The 20650-nt window shown below is 42.1% G+C and overlaps 2 protein-coding genes and 1 non-coding gene across 6 annotated transcripts; all 3 read left to right on the top strand.

Annotated features, from left to right (window-relative positions):
* The first annotated feature begins 357 nt into the window (after nt 1-357).
* On the top strand, nt 358-8487 carry rrm2 (ribonucleotide reductase M2 polypeptide). 2 transcript variants are annotated; one of them, XM_030046702.1, is made up of 11 exons: nt 358-480; nt 1600-1727; nt 1988-2056; nt 3241-3384; nt 3532-3648; nt 4004-4137; nt 4794-4888; nt 5057-5190; nt 5341-5445; nt 5914-6027; nt 7809-8487. In XM_030046702.1, the coding sequence occupies exons 2-11, from the start codon at nt 1635-1637 to the stop codon at nt 7959-7961; spliced, it is 1158 nt and encodes a 385-aa protein (XP_029902562.1). In that variant the 5' UTR covers nt 358-480; nt 1600-1634; the 3' UTR covers nt 7962-8487. The 2 variants fall into 2 exon arrangements, with proteins under 2 accessions (XP_029902562.1, XP_029902561.1); XM_030046701.1 differs by lacking the exon at nt 358-480 and having other exon boundaries at nt 1425-1727.
* Nucleotides 6939-7072, top strand: LOC115356715 (small nucleolar RNA SNORD94). Its single transcript, XR_003927994.1, has one exon. It is a non-coding gene; the product is annotated as a small nucleolar RNA SNORD94 (small nucleolar RNA).
* An 805-nt stretch (nt 8488-9292) lies between the features above and the next one.
* Nucleotides 9293-20650, top strand: lgals8a (galectin 8a). Of its 3 annotated transcripts, none has more exons than XM_030046704.1 (9): nt 9293-9403; nt 11456-11544; nt 11832-12042; nt 13793-13912; nt 15263-15307; nt 15573-15599; nt 16315-16403; nt 16929-17094; nt 17687-20650. In XM_030046704.1, the coding sequence occupies exons 1-9, from the start codon at nt 9365-9367 to the stop codon at nt 17834-17836; spliced, it is 936 nt and encodes a 311-aa protein (XP_029902564.1). In that variant the 5' UTR covers nt 9293-9364; the 3' UTR covers nt 17837-20650. The 3 variants fall into 3 exon arrangements, with proteins under 3 accessions (XP_029902564.1, XP_029902563.1, XP_029902565.1); XM_030046703.1 differs by having other exon boundaries at nt 15263-15316; XM_030046705.1 differs by lacking the exon at nt 15263-15307.

The raw sequence follows: 20650 nt of genomic DNA, 5'->3' as shown, positions 1-20650 counted from the left end.
TAAGCAGAGAGCAGTTATTAGATAGATAGATAGATAGATAGATAGGTATACTTTATTGATCCCAGACTGGGAAATTCACATTAACATTCACATTATTGTAATTCTCTGTGTATAAACTCCTTTATATTTTTGTATTTTACTTCTGTTTTCCAGTTTCTTTGTTCTTTGTTTTCTCTTTTGCCATTAAAAAGAAACTGTGTATGAAAGGAAAGGAGCAAAAACATCGTTGTTGTCACATGGACTATAGTGTTGTGGTTCATCCCAGCCGCTAGGTGGACAATAATATTTTTTAAGCAGGAAAAAACCTTGGTCGTTGTCTTTACCTCCAGCCAACCAGAGCTCCCATTGGCTGAGCAAACCGGAAACAGCTGATCAGGACTCGCCCGTGTTCGCGGAAGAAAGTTACAAAATCAACATTTTAGAGGGAAAATTTCGCCGTTTAATTATCGACTTTGAGACCAAAACCCGAACAGAGGAAAGGTAGATTCCACGCAGTTCACCGAAACACAGAAACACCCCTTCATTCCGTCTGTTTGGGCGTTGTTTATCTTTGTTATTACTTATTATTTCACAGAGAAACAGCACGACTCGATGCTCTGTAACAGAATCAAACCCAAAGGCAGCCGGGCTCTTTGCTTTTGAAACGCACACTCACACACACATACACAGTCATAACGACTCAAAACACTGTCTTTTAGTTAATTAATCTCGCACATAATGCGAATAATGAGTTTTTTGGCGCTAAAGTGCCACCCGGAACGCCCTTTAAAAACATTGTTGCAGAAAGCGCGGCGGCGGGAAACAAACCACTTATCATCCAGAACAAACAAAACAATAACACCTAACTGGATCGTCTGGTTGAGGCAGCAGGCGTGTATAAAAGTGTAGAATCAAATACTCCTAGAAATGGCATATAGACAATATTTCAGCTCACGAAATAGAGATATAAAGATGTTTGCAGTTAGTGGATTCACAGTCATACATTCCATTATTAATTGCAGCTAATGTACCCAGTGTTCACCACTATGTAGATGTAATTTTATTCCATTTTATTTTATTTTTTTAAATATAGAACATTTGGAATTGACGTTTCCACAGATCCAGCTTTTAATGCAAACTAACATCAAATATCACATGTCTGCATCACATCTCTGATGCGGTGCATGTAAAGTAGACATAATCTGACATTTGTGAATTCAGAATAAATTTTAAATGTTGCGTAAGGGCGCCTTTTCCGTGGTTTTGTAACGCCGGCCGGCCGCTCGGTTTGGTAACTCCGGGTAAACAAAGAGCGTTTGAATTTCCCGCACGTATCGGACTGGTGACGTGCTGGCGGCTGGCCATCTGATTGGCTAAGACGCTCGGCGATTTAAAGCCCCCGGCACGAGCTGCGCCCCCATTGGCTGGACGCGTTCTACCGCCAAGATTTCAATAAAAAGCCGAGAGACAACAGAGAGCCACTTCAGTCTGCGCTTTCCTCTCTGCTCTTCACTTCTCTTTAGTTTCACTAGCCAGCTTCACTGTTTTAAATTTAGTTTTTACTTTCCCGCGTCTTTTGTCTTTTTTAAAACACTTATATTATTTATTCTATCCGTTTAGATTAAGTTTATTTGAAAAAAAGAAAAGAAAAGAAAATGCTCGCCGCTCGCTCTCCCCTGTCTAACAATGAAAACACCATCAGCGCCCAGGTCGGCAAAATCTCCCTCCATGTCGACAAGGAAAACACGGTAAGATGCAAACAACACTAATCTAATCTTTATTTAATGCCACACATTCTTTAACTGTCTGTTTGAGTCGGTGTTGTGAAATTATTTACAAATTGAAGGCGTCTTTCTTTACAAGTCTTGTTCAGTAGCGCCTTAACCGTGTTTAATCCGCGTTTCCACCGGATAATATGGGTTAATAACGCAGATTTACATGTAAAACAGCCATGAGATGTAACGTAAGATGCTTTTTTTTTTTATTTAATATTTTCTCTACTTTTTAGCCTCCGAGCCTGAGCACCACGCGGATCCTGGCGTCCAAAACGGCGCGGAAAATCTTCGACGACACCGAGGTGAGTCCGCGTTTTACACTCAAACTTCATTATGTTCGACTGATTTCCCATGTGAGCCGTGTGTGTCTGTGTTAATGTGGATCAATACGTTTGATTTGGATGATTTTGGTGATTGTGGCGCCCAAAAAAAGAAAAAAAAAGCCGGTCAGCCGGATGTGGCGCCAACAGTGACAGCTGGTCTCAGATCAGCTGAAACTAACGCACCGCAGCAGCTGGTTAAAGTGTTATCTTACAAAGTAGATGGATCTCCCTTTTTAATTTTTCATGTTTCATGGTTTAAGACATGCATAGGTGTGACTTCAGTGACTTTTGAGTAAGACTGAATCCCTGCTAGTTTCACAGCCGGACATGATAAAAAAAAAAAATCAATCAAAACTTTATTTATAGAGCACTTTTCATGCAAAAGGAGCAGCCCAAAGTGCTTTACATAAAAACACATAAAAACAATAAAAACAATGCAACACATAAAAACAATACAACAAACAATAGACACAGGATATATCCCCCCCTTCTCCCACACATAAATACACACACACACACACACACACACACACAAATTTAAAAACACTAAGGAATTAAAAAAAGAAAACACTGAGGAAACGCTATCCTACACTCGCCACTTCGAAGTGAGGAAACACTAGAGAGAAGATAATCCATATTAATCCATATTTAATGGTCCATATGATGGTTATGATCACTATTCAGTGTTTTCTCTGTAATTTCATGCAGATCTGCCTGTGGATATTTGTAGTTACGTCCTATAACCATCACTTTTTGGGATAAGGTTAGGTTTAAAGATGATGTAGTGCTGCTTTGGACTACATATGGTTTTATGGTGTGTTTTTATTTTAATTTCACATTTTGTTGTGCAGTGGTTGAAAAGAGAAATGGGTACAAACCTGGGTGTTTGTCTTTCTAGGACACAGCTCCTCAAGTATCAGTGACTGAAGTAGTAAAGTTTTATATTTTCACTGTGTAGTGGAAGCAAAATGAATGCACAAGAGCAGCAGAGCATGAAAGTAGTCATGTCACTGGGTGATCTGGTTGATCTGACCAGGCTCAGAGAAGCTGCTGGGGTGACTAATAAAGCAGCAGCAGCAGCAGTTTTCTGACTAACAAGCCTGTGCTAGTCTGACAGTTTAGTGCACTTTGTGGTTGACATTCTCGTGCTTCCTGTGGTTCAGCCCAAAGCCACCAAGAAGAGCAGCACCGAGGAGGAGCCGCTGCTGAAGGAGAACCCGAGGCGCTTCGTCATCTTCCCCATCCAGTACCACGATATCTGGCAGATGTACAAGAAGGCAGAGGCCTCCTTCTGGACAGCTGAAGAGGTACGAACATTAAAGGACACGATTTTCAGATTAGATGGTGACCTTCCCATCAAGTTCACACTTTAGCTGAGGCTCCAATTAGCATGTGTCATGTGGAAGTGGACATAAAATATGCAAGTATAATGGAGTTTTTTTTCACCTCCTCAGGTTGATCTGTCGAAGGACCTGCAGCACTGGGAGTCTCTGAAGGACGACGAGAGATACTTCATCTCCCACGTGCTGGCCTTCTTCGCAGCAAGTGACGGCATCGTCAACGAGAATCTGGTGAGTGCAGAACACTTTCTGTGCTGCCTTGCACACACAAAGCCAGTGCTGTGTCTGAGGCCTGTTTTAAATTCCTCCTTCATACTCTATTCTTGATTCTGCTTAAGACACACTCATGAATGTAAAGAGAATACAGTTCATTTGCGCTCTATTACTAGTCAACATCATAACTGAAATGATGAACTTCCAGTCTTGTGGTGCAGTTCAATAATTATTGCATCCAAAACTCAGATTAGTGGCATTTCAGCCATTCATCAGGAATCCCTCCCTCTGTCCTGCTTACAGACACAAAGAAATGAAGTAAAGCCATCATGTTCATGTCTCAGTCCCTGACCTGCTCTGTTTTGACCACTAGGTGGAGCGCTTCACACAGGAAGTGCAGGTGACGGAGGCGAGGTGTTTCTATGGTTTCCAGATCGCCATGGAGAACATCCACTCTGAGATGTACAGCCTGCTCATCGACACCTACATCAAGGACTCCAAGGAGAGGTGAGCCTCAGGCGTCAGACGCTGCAGCTCCGACATGAGCGGATCTCAAATCTAACACACGACCAACCCTGCGTTCCAATACTCATACTACTATACTATTTAGTAGGGAAAAAAAGAATTAGTATGTCCCAATACATACTAAACTACATACTTTGTAAGGGCAGCTGCAGTACATACTAAAAGTAAAAAGTATAAGTATGCGATTTGGAACGCAGGGAAAGTCTTAATGTCTCTAACATGGAGTGAGTGCTTGTTCAATTTTAGATGAAAATAGAGCATCTGCAATCCTGTCTGCTTATGTAAACACAGTTGGACTTTGTCCTTGTTATTAATTCCCCACTATTCCTTTCCCTATCCTGTCCATTTCTAGGAGAATACATTCTTCAAGAAATGGATAAGATTAAGCTTAAAAGCTCCTTTTCGCCCCATTACTGCGCCCCATTTTGCATTACTGTTCATTTGTAGGTTAACAATTTTACTTTTCTTTTTTTGGAGTTTTGGATCGGAACTAAAATAAATGGTGAGGGATACAGAGCAGGTCAGAAAGGAGCCAGGATGCAACAGCAAACTGAAGAGGAGAGCATGGGAGGAGAAATGGGCTAAAAGAATTGATTGATTTTGAAATGGCGGTTTAAATTAGTGTTTGTCTCCCACAGAGAATACCTGTTCAACGCCATCGAGACGATGCCATGTGTGAAGAAGAAGGCCGACTGGGCGATCAACTGGATCGGCAACAAGAAGGCTGAATACGGTGTGTACATGTGGTGTGTGTGTGTGTGTGTGTTGGTGCATCCCACCATGCAGCAGCCACAGTCACGACTTCACAATCAGATGTTTAATGTGGAGCAGGTGTGTTTTCACCTGGCGGTCGTTATCGGTTATTGATCGTAACTGAATGTTTGCGTGTGTGTGTTTCCAGGAGAGCGCGTGGTTGCCTTTGCTGCCGTGGAGGGAATCTTCTTCTCTGGTTCCTTCGCTGCCATCTTCTGGCTGAAGAAGAGAGGCCTGATGCCCGGCCTGACCTTCTCCAACGAGCTCATCAGCAGAGACGAGGTGAGCAGCTGAACAGGTCGAGCATCGTTGTTCAGAGCTCGATCTCTGACTCTTTCAGTGATTAATACAAAGACGGGACCGTTTTCTCTCAACACATCTGGATATTTGATGTTTGGTGATTCTGAAAATGAATGTGTGTGTGGATTTCAGGGTCTGCACTGTGACTTCGCCTGCCTGATGTTCAAACACCTGGTGAACAAGCCGTCGTCAGAAACCGTCACCAAGATCATCAAGAACGCCGTGGAAATCGAACAGGTTGGTTAACGAACCTTCAACAGCACAAACCTCCTGTTGTCGGCCACAATCTGCATCTTTCTTTGACTTGCAAATTTGATTTAAAACACCGACCTGAATCTTTCAATGCGAGTAATGCAAAATCTGCATGTTGAGACTAATCTGATCATTTGCACCCGCTAAAAATTGTCAATGTCTCAAGTTGTGTTGAATTAGATTCATTCATAGTCATAATTAAATTTGATGGTTTATTTCCAGCCTTATTGTAGGGAAAATATGTTGATGCACGACTGAACATGAAATTAAACAGCTGCCGTTCCACGTTCCTCTGATCTACTTGCTAAATTATGGGAAACCTGTTGAATTGGATAAACTCGTCTTGTTTGGAGTCTGATGCTGTGATGATCCTCGGTCCGGTTTCTCAGTCCTCTGCCCCCTCGAGGGTCCCAGGACCAGGTGTTGACCGTGCTCTGTGCTGTTTGTGTGCAGGAGTTCCTGACTAAGGCTCTGCCCGTCAAGCTGATCGGGATGAACTGCGACCTGATGAAGCAGTACATCGAGTTCGTGGCCGACAGGCTGATGCTGGAGCTCGGCTTCAACAAGGTAACAGCATTTCTGTGCTAAATGATACACAGTGCAGGCTATTAATCACCTTTTAATCACCAATTCTTTTATTTTGGGAAAAATGAATCCCCCTCTCCAACCTTTTAAGATGTTTCCAGACCAAATTTCAGAATTCTTACCCTTAACTTTATAAAACATAACAGGACACATTTTTCAAGACTTTTTCCCATCACTTTCCTTCATTGAAAGATTTTGTTGGAAAAGTGAAGGACTTGAGTGTCATAACTCATCACTGTTTCTTGTATTTATTTTTGTAATATGAATCTTGAGTGTATGCAGGTTAGTGTACATGCAACTGTATTTTCATGAGCTGAAAATTTAAGAGACAAATGGAGATAAACAACATGTTTGTGGAAATTAAGACCTCAAAGTCTGATGTGCCAGCATTTGACTGCTTATTTATTTCAGAATTGATCAGTACTTCAGTGTTGGAAGCAATAACCTGAACTAAACTGAACCTGAAGTGGTGGATAATGTACGGCCGGCCCCTTGTGGCTGCAAAATTATTGATTTTTAAATCTTTTTAAGTGATTTTACAGAAGAAAAAAATGATTATTACAAGTGGAGGTTGAGTTACAAGCCTCGTGAGTCGAGCAAACCCCAGCTCAAGAATTTGACAACTCAAAGGAATGTAATGTTTTCATAACCAGAGAGGAAAGTTACTACTACTACTACTACAACTACCACTACTACGACTGGTATGGTTACTACTATTAAAAAGACAGTATAATAGGTGGAAAAAATGAAATTGGATTGAACAAGAAAAAAAACTAGTGCATTACAGCTGCAGTTTGTAGTTTAGTAAAAAGCAGTGGCAATCAGTAACAGTTTCTAAAAGTCAGACGTTCAGTTTAGCGCCCCCTGCTGGCTGGGGGAAGGGGGTTTGGTGGCTGGCGATGATGAGAGGCGCAGGGGTACGGACCTCAGCCGGTGATGGGGGCTGAGTGCCGCTGCAGGTCTGACGGAGGACATGTGGTCCTCTGGCAGAGAGCAGCGGCACGAAACAGACGCCTGTCTGAGCCGCCGCTGGAGATCAGCCTCAAGGTTTATTAAGTCTTAGGATAACAGGCCTGGGAAGCCATTAGACTGGAATTTGAATTTTGAGGTCTTAATTTCATTTTCAAATTACATTATCATCTGCCATCATTCTTTCTGTCAAAATTAGTCCATTTCTGCTGCATGAAATTGAACATTTCTGATGTTGCAAAACACTAAATCTGCTACTCAACCTAAATCTGACGCTCTGCTGAGGCTGTTGGGAAAAATGCCTGTTGCAGATGAACCTGAACCCACTTCTCTGTCCCTCATGTGTCAGACTGACTCTGTAGTGCTTAACCTGTAGTCTTAGATTTGGACAAAATCTTTTAAAATGGCTCTTAAAAAGCCTTAAACTGATCTTCCCGGATTAAAATAACTTGATATAATCACAATTAAAGGTAAATTCCATCTCATGTACCACAGACAGTCATTTTGAGCTTTTTAGGTTCAGCTCAGGAAGCGATGTGCCTTATAACACAGGAGGTCGGGGTGATCTGTTAAATCACATCTTGGAACATTCCTTTAGTCTCTCTTACATTAGATTATTTTACATTTTTTGTACAAATTGCTGTATTTTTGTCACTTGTTTGCGTCTTTCTATGCAAGTGTGTCACTGATTTGGGGTCTTGATGTTTGATCTCTGCTCCTCGTTATGAGACACTTTGTTGAGAGGAAATGAGCGACTAATGTTAATCTGTTTGTCGTGGACTCGCCTCCTGCAGATCTACCGAGTGGAGAACCCCTTCGACTTCATGGAGAACATTTCCCTGGAGGGGAAGACCAACTTCTTCGAGAAGCGGGTGGGAGAGTACCAGAGGATGGGCGTCATGTCGGGCCCCACCGACAACACCTTCAGGCTGGACGCCGACTTCTGAGGACCCTGACATGGACAGGTGGTGGTGGGGAGGGGACACAACAAAACACTTGAAGAAGCAGCAGCTGCTCCTCGCTGTTTTCACGCGGCGGCGGCTGTTCGGTCGCCGCGTCCAGAAAGAGTTTTCCCTTCTGGGTAAAGGTGCAGTGCGCAAAGAAGCAACAGATGAAGCATCAGAAACATAACCCGGCTGGACTCGTCAGCCACTCTCACTACTTTACAGACAGAAAGACTTGCAGCAGCAGGATGAAGCCGTTTGTTTCAATAACCTCTTCAGCCAGTCAGATTGTTAATCTGCTGGATTACAGGACCATAAAGAGCACTGTAGCCCTGGGTTTGTTTTATTTTTATTTTTTTTTGTCTGTATGCATTCCAGCTATTTTTTTAAACCTCTTATCTGTGTTTTGTAATAATAAAATATAAAATACAGCATGCAGTACTTTTTCCTTGTTGTAAATTAGCATATTGAGTCTTAGATTTGTACAGAATTTTTAAAGTTGAATAAAGTAAAAAAACATGTTAAATGGTTGGTTGGTTTATGTTCACTCGCCTCGGTCTGTTTTCACAGGAACCGCTGAGCGGAAGAGAAAAGGGTTTGCTTTTTGATACACAATCCTGAATTATTTATAGTGGAATATAATATTTTTTCTCCTGTATTTGTTTCCCTGAGTGTGGATGGAGGTTCATGATTTTTTTATTAGTGTCACAAGACGAGAAATAATTGTCCCGGTCCTGTGGAGGAGCAGGCGCTGACGCACGGACGTCACCGCCCGGTTTGTTGAGGAAGTGGAACTAAAAGTTGATTTGGGAGAAAGGGGAGCTATTAATAGTGAAGGTTTAAAAGTGTTAAAAGGAGCATGCCTCATCTTTTTAAATCTTTGAAACATTCAATACATGTTATACCAGGAAAATATGAATTAAATTAAAGGAGGGTGCCTCACCCTGTTTTTCTTTTAAATTGATTGAATACATTCAAATATACAAACTGAACATTTCAGACGTGCTTAACTTACCGTTGCACAAAGAAAATGAATTAAAAAAAAAATAAATAAATAAATTTTGGGGGAAAAGACTACACTAATATAAAATTGTTAAAGAATAAGAGTACAATGCATCAGTTATTTACCATGCAAAGTCAATAGGTTTACCATGAAATCGATGTTATATTTATGATATTCAAAATAAGCAATGACTTTAAATTTAAAATAAACGATGATAAAATAAATGCATGAATTACATTTGTTGTCGGTATCTGAAAATTTGGAGAAAAACAGTTTTGCTGGATGTGAAGTTTTGATGAGCGGCGCGTCCTTCTATCCGCCCATCTACGTAGTGACGTAGGCGGAAGTAAACAACAACTGCTTCAAACAAACTTGGCACGGAGCGCAGCGGAGCTCTTCCAACATGTCTGTCACCAACCCGAAACAGACGATTTTAAACCCGGTGAGCAGTTTTTACTGTGTTGTGGTTAAGAAATGCAGCGTGTTCCGAGTCATTTCTCTGTTTCCGTGATCGTCACACCGACTTGTTCGCCGAACATTTCCCAGAGAGCGAGTCTGCGGCTAGCAGCTAAATCAATAACGCATCAGCTATCAGAGGAGCCAGACTCCATTAAAAACATTGAACATTTGACGTGTTAATGCCTAATAAAGCGCCAGGTACCTTTTGAAGTGCTTTGTAAAGTCTAGTAGGATACATTAGGAAATTCGGCATAAATATAATCAATCAAAAACATTGTATTTCTATTAAAATTCAACTTTTGTGTGTTTGTTGGCCGCCGCCCACCGCGGTGCGACTCATTTCAGAGAAGCGAAACCTCCGCGTTTCTGTGCGCAGCTCCGTGTGCGGGGCGCAGCTCCGTGTGCGGGGCGCCGAATGAACAGCAGCAGCGACATTTAATTAAAAAAATCTTAAACCAAGTTTCACAGCTTTAGTGCATCTGTACACAGACGAGATAACTTTTAAAATGTCAAGAATTTCAAATGGAATTCGGTTTGTTTTTCTTTGGTGCGACACGGACACGGAGTCCAGGCTTCAACTCGTGTGTGGAAAAAGTCCTTGAATGTCCCACTGAAGTAGAAATAAAAGTGTTTCAGAGATAATTAAGTGTTTGATTGCAAATGTAAAAATCTCAGTTGTTGGGGGAGGTTTTTAGCGCTCCGTATCTCCCATGTCATTCTGAAAGGGACATGAGTTCAAACTGGAATCAGGTAGATAGATAGATAGATAGATAGATAGATAGATAGATAGATACTTTATTCATCCCGCAGGAAATTCGCAGTTTTTCAGCAGTATCCACAGATTACAGATTAAATAAATCAATAAAAAAAAAAGATTAAAAAAAGATAATAAAAAATAAATAAATAAAATAAAATAAAATAAATAAAAATAAATAAATAAAAAATAAAGAATAAGATCTAAGATCTAGGTTGTCACTTTTTGATGCTAAATCTGTTCTTTGGAATGGACGGACCATCAGATGAAGTTAAATATGACACTGCAGAACCAACACATCGAAGCACATATTGCATTACTGGCTTTCAGAAATATGCTCAAATCATTCACAAAGAGCCTCCTCAGTTACAGTAACTGGGCTAAATGTAATCAGTTACTTCCACTGTTGCTTACTGGTGTTAATTCACTACTTCTAAGGGGTGGGGAGGTGGGTGGGGTTCATACCAGAGGCTGCTGGTCCAGTTTGTTTGTTTGTTTGTTTTTTTTGCTGGTATGATGGTGTTTTTACCCAGCAGCTCTCCAAACATGATTTAGAAGTCACATGCTGTTGTGAAAGGCTCGCCGGCTGCAGGAACACTGGCGCTAGTTTGTGGGATTTGGCCTGGACCAGCCACGGGACGGTGGTGCTTCCCATTAGACGTCGACTGATTGTGGACTATTAAATGCCACATAATATAATAACCATAACTTGGGGCCAAAATAGCACCCTCCCCCCAAAATAACTTACCTAAATAAATATAGAATTAAATGTGGAACTAAAATAACTCTTTCTGAGTTATTTTTTCCACCTCAGAGTCTGTGTTTCCAGTTTAGAAGGTGGATAGTTTGTGTTTTTCTTCAGTAAGCAGCTGCTTTACAGCCGAGCTGCACTTCAGTTTGATTTGATCCATCAGCTGACAGTCCAGCTGCTGGCCAGAGTCACACAGGAGAGTTTCTCTGTGTCGGGGCGTTGGGCTGGACCAGAGCTGAGGACAGAGGACGGCAGGTGAGCGGGCGGTCCTCCAGTCCGCCCTGGGTCACCTGTCTGTTTACACCTGTAATGCGATGTGGAGCGTCCCAGGCCTCCGAGTGTGTCCTGAGATCAGATCTCAAGACACACTGAGGACACACAGCTGCTGTTCACACCTGAACTGAGAGCTGCCAGCTGCTGATCGGGTCACGCAGGGCGGAGGTTAACACCAGGTGGAAACAGGGTCTCCGTCTCTCTGTTCCCAGCTGCTCTGTCTCGTCATTCATGTTGTTTTCTGCTTCCCCCTGCAGGCGATTCCCTTCGCTGGGACGATCCTGGGCGGCTTGCTGCCGGGGGAGATGGTTCTCATCCAGGGCTCAGTGCCCAGTGACGCCGACAGGTACAGTGGCTCTAAACCTGAGGGGCAGGGACCCCGCCGAGGACGATCATGGGAAGGGAATGATGCTTTGCTATTGTACAAATACATTCTAACTAGGCCTGGGACGATATGTTTGTGTCCTGATTGGATACGACCATGATACGTGGTTTAGTTTGTTTTGTAAGCAATGCCATTTCAGTTAGTTTTAAAATGTTTTGTCACACTCGGTTTTAATTTGAACTATGATAACCTTACTCTGGACGACACCTGAACGCGTCACCGGTCCCTCTCTGCCGCGTTGTGTTCAGGTTCCAGTTTGACTTCACGTGCGGCAGCAGCGTGAAGCCCCGAGCCGACGTGGCGTTCCACTTCAACCCGCGGTTCAAGCGCTCGCCGTGCGTGGTGTGCAACACGCTGCAGAGGGAGCGCTGGGGCCGCGAGGAGATCCTGCACCAGATGCCCTTCAGCCCCGGCGCCGCCTTCGAGGTCATCGTGCTCGTCCAGAACGACATCTTCAAGGTGAGGGAGGGGCGAGGGATCTGCTCGGGTTTCCTCTGCTAAAGACTTCATTTGATGTATGTTACTCTCTCCGTATCTCAAATGAATCCTCATTATCTCGGGAAAACAAAGTTTCGTTATCTTGAAATCTTGAGAAAATGCCCCTGTTATCTTGAGAAAACATTTGTTTTCTTGTGATAACAACATGAATAACCGGAGGTCTTGAGAAAACAAACAACATGAAGTCCTCATTACGGGGAAACAGAGTAAACAGAACATGCGAGTCCACGGCCTTGAGGGCTTCTGTACATTTTAAACACACTTTGAAAGGATGTTCCTCATCGTTAGCGAGGCCAGCTGTAAATGAAACTCAACCTCACTCCCATGTGGCGACGCACAGGAGCTGGGAGGCCAATTAACACAAAAATAATCAAGAGCAAGTCAAAACATATTCATAACAGGAGTAAGTGAGCGAGTTTTAAATGAACACAGCTTCTTATGCAGCTAAACTCTGCCTTTTAATAAAGTTTATAATGTTCAGTTTGTGCTGACATTGTGCAGAATGTGTCTCTTTAATTCTGTGTTTGTTACTGAGGTTGTAGTTTGCAGAGGTCTGCTACTGGACTGCATTATACTGAGAGGGGTTTCTAGTTTTTTGTCCTCCCTATTTATACACAATGAGGGGGGACAGAATAGTGGAAACAGCTGTCAGTAAAGTGCAGCACTAACTATGAGCTCAATGCCAAACATAGAAGTGAATGAACACCTCTGTTACCGTGACAACAAGACAAGCTGAGCATTATAGGCAGCAGGAGAGGAAACTGTATGGCACAACAGCTGGATTAGATTAGATTAGATTATACCGGTGAGCTGATAAAGTCAAAACAAATGTAATTGTTTGTACATCTCTGGGTTGCACTTTGTATGATGAGAGTTTAAAGCAGTAAAAGTAAAAATCAAAACAAAAATCGGATGTGAAGCGATCAGTGACGTCTTCAAATGTCTTCCTCAGTCTAACCAGCAGCCCAAAAAAAAATCTTTATAAAAGATATGAACAGAAAAAAGGAAGGCAATTTTAACATCTTCATGATCTTAGTGAAGCTGTAATCTACGACGGCCTGCTGGGACACTGTAGGGAGAAAAACATTTTTTGTGGGGTTTGGGGGTGGTAATGTTCTGCGAAAATAACTCAGAATTACTGAGATTAAAGTTGTAAATTTCCGAGAAAAAAATGGATATTCTCTGAGATTAAAGTGGTAAATTTACAAGACAAACATTGAAAATTCTGAGATTATAAAGTCACAAATTTATGAGGAAAAAACAGTGAAAGCTAGTTCTCCTCCTCCTGTGGGATCCAGTCTGAAGGAAATCCTGCTGGTCTGAGTCCAGAACCCCGACCTCCTCCTCAGCATCTGGACTCTGAAGAGACGTTGCTGTGACTTGGGCCGATTCAGAAGAAAACAATCTGCTGATTCTGGGCTCAGATCAGCAGGATCTCCTTGTTCCTGAATCCCATGTCAGAGTAGAATCTGCTGAGGGGATCAGCTGCAGGCCTGAGACACGGCCAGCAGGGGGCAGCACAGGTGGAGCCGCCGACAGAGAGAAGAAAAACAATTTCTCTGAGTTGTTTTTTCATAAATTTGCCACTTTAATCTCAGAGAGTATCCAAGTTAAAAAACATTTGATAATTGAAATTGTAGTTCTTCAATAATGTTGTCGATGGACCAGCATGACAAATGACAGGTTGTCCTCGGCGTGTGTCTGCTCTCAGGTTGCGGTGAACGGCGCTCACCTCCTGCAGTACAAACACAGGCTGGACCTGCAGCGTGTCGACACTCTGGCCATCTCCGGAAAGGTCAAAGTTGAAGCCATCGCCTTCCTGCCCAGCCCCGTGAGTCCTCAGTGTCTTTGATCAACACGTTTTTCAGAGTCAAATGTATTTATGGCTGTAAACGTTGGACAAAAATCAGGCATGTGCAAAAAATGTGTTGTTCAGGAACTAAGATGATAATTGCCTATTTTTTTCAGATAAATGGGTTTCTAAAAAAGTTGTCATAAAACGCCTTAAAGCCTAGGCCTGTCATGATAGCTACTTTTGTCAGTCAGTTCATTGTCCAAGAAATAATTGTGACAAATGATAATGTCATTTTAAGACCATTTTATGCCACTAATATAATGACAATGTAGCAGCATAATAAAGCAAGTGCACCCTTAAAATGTACGGTATGCAATGTATTTCATAAGTAGGCATAGAACTGTCTTTTTAAATGTAGTTTAGTATTGTAGTGCTCAAGTCAGCTGCCCCAGAGACTACGGTTGAAAATTAGCCAACTTGGCTAAACCGGCATGTTTACAGAAATGTTTATTAACGTGCACTGTCTCTGTATTCTAAACTAATAACCAACCAAACAGACAAACAAATAAACAAAAGAGCAATGAACTTTTAATACTTAAGAATAAAAAAAAAAACAAGTATCTTATATAGATTAAACAAAAATAAAATAAAACCACACAACCTAAACAATAAATAAAATGGACTCCCGGACTCTGTTAACAAAAACTTTAACATTTTATGAAACGTGTGTCACAGCGGGGTAGACAGGTGTTCATTCGATATAACAAAAAGTGCAAACTAACAACATATGAGCCTCAACCCTTTATAGGGCACTCATTGAAATACTTCGAAATTAAAAAAAAAACAACCCTAGACTGTTATTAGTGAACATGACATGATTTTATTACTTATTTTATTACCTATAGAAAATCAAAGCCATTGAGATTGGTCAAATGCCACAATCATGTGACCTGGGATGTAGAGCGATCTTTGCTAATTGGCTGGGTGAAGATCAAATGATTATTGAACTAACTGAGACAGGGGATGGGCCTGATATGTAAAATTTATGAAATTACCAAAAATAGTCACTTGCCCTATAAAGGGTTAAGTAGGATAAGAGCTGTTAGTGCGATGGGAGAGAGACAGAGCCAGCTCCATGTTGATGCCTCTGGATTTAGGATGGGAGCCTAGAGAAGCTCCTGCAGGTGAAACAAGATTTCTGTCCATATAGTTTATGAATATCATGCGATAAGGTGATAATGTTTATCCTGACAGGCCTAACGAGGTCAGAAAAGTCACTCTTCACAGCAGAACCGTGAGCCTTGCAGCTGCAGAAATGTTCAGGAATTGGTCAGAAAAGTGAAGTGAAGTTTTTGTCGCCTGTGTTTTGTGACTTTTGTGCTGCAGAGTGTAGTTTCCCCTCCAGCCAGCGGGAGCAGCAGAGACACACAGGTAACCAAGGTGACTCCCTCTAACATGTTACTGCATGGTGTGCATGGAAGCTCGGCATGCTGGGATCACAGGGGGCGGGGACGGGCTTTACTCACTTGATTTGTTTTTTTATTGTTGTTTGTTTGTTTTGAACTGAAGGATCAGAATCAAAGCTAACCTCCCGTGAGCGTGTGCAGCTGTCTGTAACAAAGATCCATGTTCATGAAATGACGTTAAGTTGATGTGAATTTAACTGAACTGAATCAAATTATTGTTCATTTTGCAGGTGGAGCTCTCGTCCTCCGGTGACTTGGTGAGTTTCTCGCTCAGTCGCACTCACTCTGAGGTTTGGACTGTAAAGCCGTCACATGATGGAGCCGCCGGTTTCCTAGGATGGTGACGGAATGAACAAAAACAATCAAGTGAATGACCTGAGTTTGAGCAAAAAAGAAAAGCCCTGAAATAATAAAAAAAAAAAAAAAACTAAACATGAAAATCACCTAAAAAGTAGCCAAAAAAAAAAATTCCCTGTAACATTATTTCAAATGTAGAATTATAGTATTTTATATAATATATTTGTTTCAATTTTTACATCACTCTCTTTTCTCTTTTTTTCTGTGGGTCTTATTTTATGGGTTTCTCGTAAATCTCTTGCTGGGCTGCTCATTGCCTTTTTTCCCCACCGTGTTTTTGAAAGGAGTCCAGCTGATGTGCTCAGGTTTCAAACGGTTTACTGTTTAAGAAAACATAAGAAATCTTGAAGTCCATCCAGGTTTCAAAGGGTAAAGCCAGTCGTGTCAGTCCTGGGTGATATGAAGCCCAAACACAAACGACACACAGCAGCGTCTCCATCCACATGCTGAGTTCTGCCTGCATCGATCAGATCAGATCACTGTTTTTTATTTATTTTATTTGTTTTTATTCAGTATATATTTCTTTAGTGTCTTTAAAGTCTTGATTGATTGTAAAGCAGAGTGTTGGTGGGATGCAGTTTGCTGACGGCGGCTTGTTCTTGTTTTGGTTTCCAGACTCTTCCGTTCAGAGGTCAGCTGCTGAAGGGTCTGGCTGCCGGCCACATCATCACCATCAAGGCTCAGACCAGCCTCTATCCTCACAGGTAGAGCCAGAGGCTGCTGCACCAGCATGCAGGAGACAACTCACCTGCTCATACACAAACTCACCTGCTGATACACAAACTCACTGATACACAAACTCACTGATACACAAACTCACTGATACACAAACTCACTGATACACAAACTCACCTGCTGATGCACAATCTGAGCTGTGGCCTTTTATTAATCTCCTGATGCGAGGCTGTCATGATACTTGGCTGCTGATTCGATATGCGTCACAGTTCTATAAGTATTGCAATTTGATATAACTATTTATTGTGATTTTTGGGAGGTCAAGGGACCCCGCTGAAAATTAAATTCTGAGATTATAAAATCACAAATTTATGAGAAAGTAAGGTTGGAAAACTATTTTTTGTTTTACATTACATTACAGGCTTCACTTTGCTCAATCTGGTTATAATCTAAGAATTTTCCATTTTTCTGGTAAATTTGTAGCGTAATCTCAGATTTTTTGAGTTTTCATTGTCTTGTAAATGTACCAGCTGTTGGCCCGTGTTGTGTGTCAGTTTCAGTGTGAACCTGCGTGTGGCTCAGAGCGCCGACATCGCGCTGCACCTGAACCCGCGGCTGAAGGCGGGGCTTTTCGTCAGGAACTCCTTCCTGTCTGAGTGCTGGGGGCCGGAGGAGAGCGAGCTCGCCTGCTTCCCCTTCGCCGCAGGACAGTACTTTGAGGTACCCGCCCCTGACCTTTGACCTTTTTTACGGCAGTGATGGAGATTTTTGTCACTGTGTGTGGGATGTTATGTTTCCTCTGAGGTCAAGAGATTTTTTTTTTGTTGTTTTTTTTTTTCAGCAAGCTGCAGCTTCACAAACATCTTCTTTCTGTGCTTTTTTAACATTTCAATGGGCATAAACTGTATATAAATATAACTGTACTGTGGATCATTGTAGCAGCAAGGCTTAACATAATCTGCAACGAACAATTATCCATATTGGAATATAATGATAATGAAGCTGATGGTTCATTTGGAAACATGATAATATAAATATCATGTTTCCAAATGAATATCGAGCTTTTCCTCTGTTTCTGAGAGAAAACAGGAAGCCTTCAGGTTCTGTGGGATCAGATTAACACCTCAGATTATTGTGTGTGTGTGCAGCTTCACTGAGGCTCCATCACTCTGATACTCAGAGCCAACATGCTGCTGGCTTATGGCTGCAGAATCACATCAGACAGAAAAGATCTACATGTCCTGTGCATCATGTTACACACATCCCCATTGAGCTGTGTTACCTGTGTGTGTGTGTGTGTGTGTGTGTGCAGATGATCATCCTGTGTGAGGCTCAGCAGTTTAAAGTTGCCGTGAACGGGATCCACCAGCTGGACTACAAGCACCGAGTCCAGGACCTGAGCCGCATCACCGAGCTGGAGGTGCTGGGAGACGTCCAGCTGCTGGACGTCAAGCTGTGCTGACCTCCAAGCTCACACACACACACACACACACACACACACACACACACACACACACACACACGTAGCCCGAGCTACAGTCAGAGCTGGAATGGATAGAAAAGCAGAAGTGCAGTCCTGCCACGCGTTTGTTCTCCAGGCCTGGAAATGTCCTGGAAAACATCCTTACAATTACCAACTAAAGTCTTACATTTTAAAACAATGATACCCAGTTTATAAGTTTTCTAATCTTGAAAATAAAATTAGGAAAACTGCAATGAAAAATGAATCTGCATGGAAGTGATCCTCGTCCGCTGAACAGAAATTACAGGTCGGATCTTTTCTGTCTGTTCCAGTTCTGTGTTTGAACCACTGATCTAGAATATTCTCTCACATAAAATCTAATATATTAATAATATTATACAGTAAATACTCCAGTATGCGTTGGTACAAAGACAAAGTCTCGTTCCAAAGTGAGAGACAGATTGGTTTTGAAAATGACACCAAGAGACAGGCTTGACGTTGGCCTGTGGGTTAATGAAGCCCAGAGTGGAGGCTGGGAGGGACCAGCGGGGATCCTGTCAGGTCATAAACGTGACGCGGCGTCCCGACGCCTCGTCACGCCATGCGGGAGCCTCGCCACGCCGTCCCGGCGCCTCGTCGCGCCGTCCCGACGCCCCGTCACGCCGTGCGGGAGCGAAGGTCGAGGTCCGGAAGGTTCCCGTTGGTCTGACATGTTGGCGTCTTTTAGGAGGTTGAAGGGGAACAGCAAATAAACTGAACTAACTTTACATCTTTATGAAAAAGTGACACCGTCACAAACACGCTCAGTTTTCTGATCGGAGGAATTAGTTTGTGGTTTAACAAACAAGTAAAAAACAGTTTGACTTTAGGATTTATTTTCTTTTATATTCCGGTTTACTTTCTGTAATTAATGTAATTAATGTGATGCAGTAATCTGAAGGTCCAAGCTCGCTTCATCTGAACAAACTATTAGCTCGCTCATTAGCCAGCAGGCTAATCATATTATTGTTAACATGCTAACGCTAGCTGCTACTTGTCAGTTAACTGAACAAAGTGTTAGCTCGCTAACAGCAGGCTATCGTGTTACTGCTAACTCGCCAATGCTATCTACCTGATAGGTTAGCTAAGTGCACGTGAACAAAGTGTTAGCTCGCTAACTAGCCAGCAGGCTAATCATATAATAATGTAACTGTTACCATGCTAACACTAGCTGCTAACAGCTACATTAGCTTGTGTGCTAATCAGATGTGGAGGTGAGCTGAGCCGACACTGTGGCTAACCAGCTAACAAGCTAACAAGCTAACGTCATCTAATCACAAAGTCAATCAGAAACAAAAATCATATTAATTTTCTCTCCCCAGCGGGCGTAACAGAATAAACAGAATGATTAGTTTTTTCTTTGTTTTGATGATTTAGGGGAAAAGCTGTTGCTGCCTTCAGGGCCTCTGCTGCCTTCAGGGCCTCTGCAGCTGCTCGTTCCTGTTTCTGTCTCTCTGATCATTCAAGTCACATGTTTCTCTTCGTTTACCGTCATAAAACAAAACTGTGACTGTAAACTGAAATCAGAGCCTGAAGCCTTTCCCCTCGCCGGCCGCTCTGTTTCCTCACAGACATTTATCTACAGACTCAGTGTGTAGAGATTATTTAATGAACCCAAGACTGTGGCATCAAGACAAACGTTAAGAAATCACAATTTTGGCTCGAACAGAAGCACAAGAACATTTTTTTTGCAAGAGGCTCTGAGCTGCAGAGTCAGCAGTCTCCACTTTGCTCAGTATTTTGTTGTTTCCCAAAGGGAGAGAGGTTTTATATTTAATTCTCTCAGCCCGCATGTTTAAAAGAAAAAAAAATACAGAAAATGGAAAACTTGTATTGCTCTAATGTTGCACTAGTGAAGCACACTGTTGGTTCACACAGATTGTGACTCAGGAATTATCTGGTTCCATTAAACATCATTCACACCGTGTCAGATCTCATGAAATCAGCTTTGTGTCTTTGAGGTACGAGTCAGAGAGAAAACTGAAACAGTTCAGGTGTCAGGATGCAAACTTTTGTAAACGTCCACGCTGCAGGTCAATCCTTATGATTCCTCTGCATGTTCATGATCATTTTGAAGGAAACTGAATGTAATTAGCACTTTTCCTCCACCGTAAACACGATGCAGCTCAGGCCAGCGTGTGCAGGAGAAGCTCTGTTTTTTTTTCTCGTGTTTGTCTTTAAACGCCGGTCGGATTCGTTTTAGGATGGATTTCTGTTGTGTGCACTGAAACTACACGGACTCGCCCTTTAAAGCCGCACGAGGAAACACACATCACACATCACCGGCTGCAGATGTCAGCAAACTACATTACCCAGAATCCTGTGAGTCTGTCGTGTTTTCTGTTTGAAAGTGGGACTCTGTGATAAGTGTCTGACGTGAAAACACATCATTTATTATAATGAGGAGATTTATCATTTTCTTGTCATTCTTTCAAAAAAAAAAAATTTTGTTGCTAATTTCCTGGTAATTTTTTTTACTTTTAACTCATTTCTTGCCAATTTTCAAGTCCTTTTGTGCTACGTTACTCCCTGTTTTCTCTGCCATTCAAAAGATCAAAATGTGTTTGAAGCCTCATGGCGGCTCGGATGTGTTTCTTTGCAGATGATGATGATGTTTATGTGTTTATTCATGGAGTGTGTGTGTGTTGGTCTGTGTGTTCAGACGAAACGCCTCTCGACCAAACTGTCCCCGAGTTATTTTAATCACGGCTCTGCAGACTGAACACGCTAAAGACCAAAAACCCTAAAAATAATAAACTGTGTGTTAACTGAAAA

This window comes from Myripristis murdjan, chromosome 24 (assembly GCF_902150065.1).
Source record: "Myripristis murdjan chromosome 24, fMyrMur1.1, whole genome shotgun sequence".
NCBI lineage: Eukaryota > Metazoa > Chordata > Actinopteri > Holocentriformes > Holocentridae > Myripristis > Myripristis murdjan.
The sequence above is the reverse complement of the archived record's forward strand: the minus strand, read 5'-3'. Positions and strand labels throughout refer to the sequence as shown.

Excerpts from the sequence above, each read along its gene's own strand:
- rrm2 (XM_030046702.1), top strand. The coding sequence starts at position 1,635 with ATGCTCGCCGCTCGCTCTCCCCTGTCTAACAATGAAAACACCATCAGC. Across the intron at positions 2,057-3,240 it reads AAATCTTCGACGACACCGAG|CCCAAAGCCACCAAGAAGAG; the intron begins GTGAGTCCGCGT and ends CCTGTGGTTCAG. Across the intron at positions 3,649-4,003 it reads GCATCGTCAACGAGAATCTG|GTGGAGCGCTTCACACAGGA; the intron begins GTGAGTGCAGAA and ends TTTGACCACTAG.
- lgals8a (XM_030046703.1), top strand. The coding sequence starts at position 9,365 with ATGTCTGTCACCAACCCGAAACAGACGATTTTAAACCCG. Across the intron at positions 13,913-15,262 it reads TCGCCTTCCTGCCCAGCCCC|AGTGTAGTTTCCCCTCCAGC; the intron begins GTGAGTCCTCAG and ends TTTGTGCTGCAG. Across the intron at positions 16,404-16,928 it reads ACCAGCCTCTATCCTCACAG|TTTCAGTGTGAACCTGCGTG; the intron begins GTAGAGCCAGAG and ends GTTGTGTGTCAG.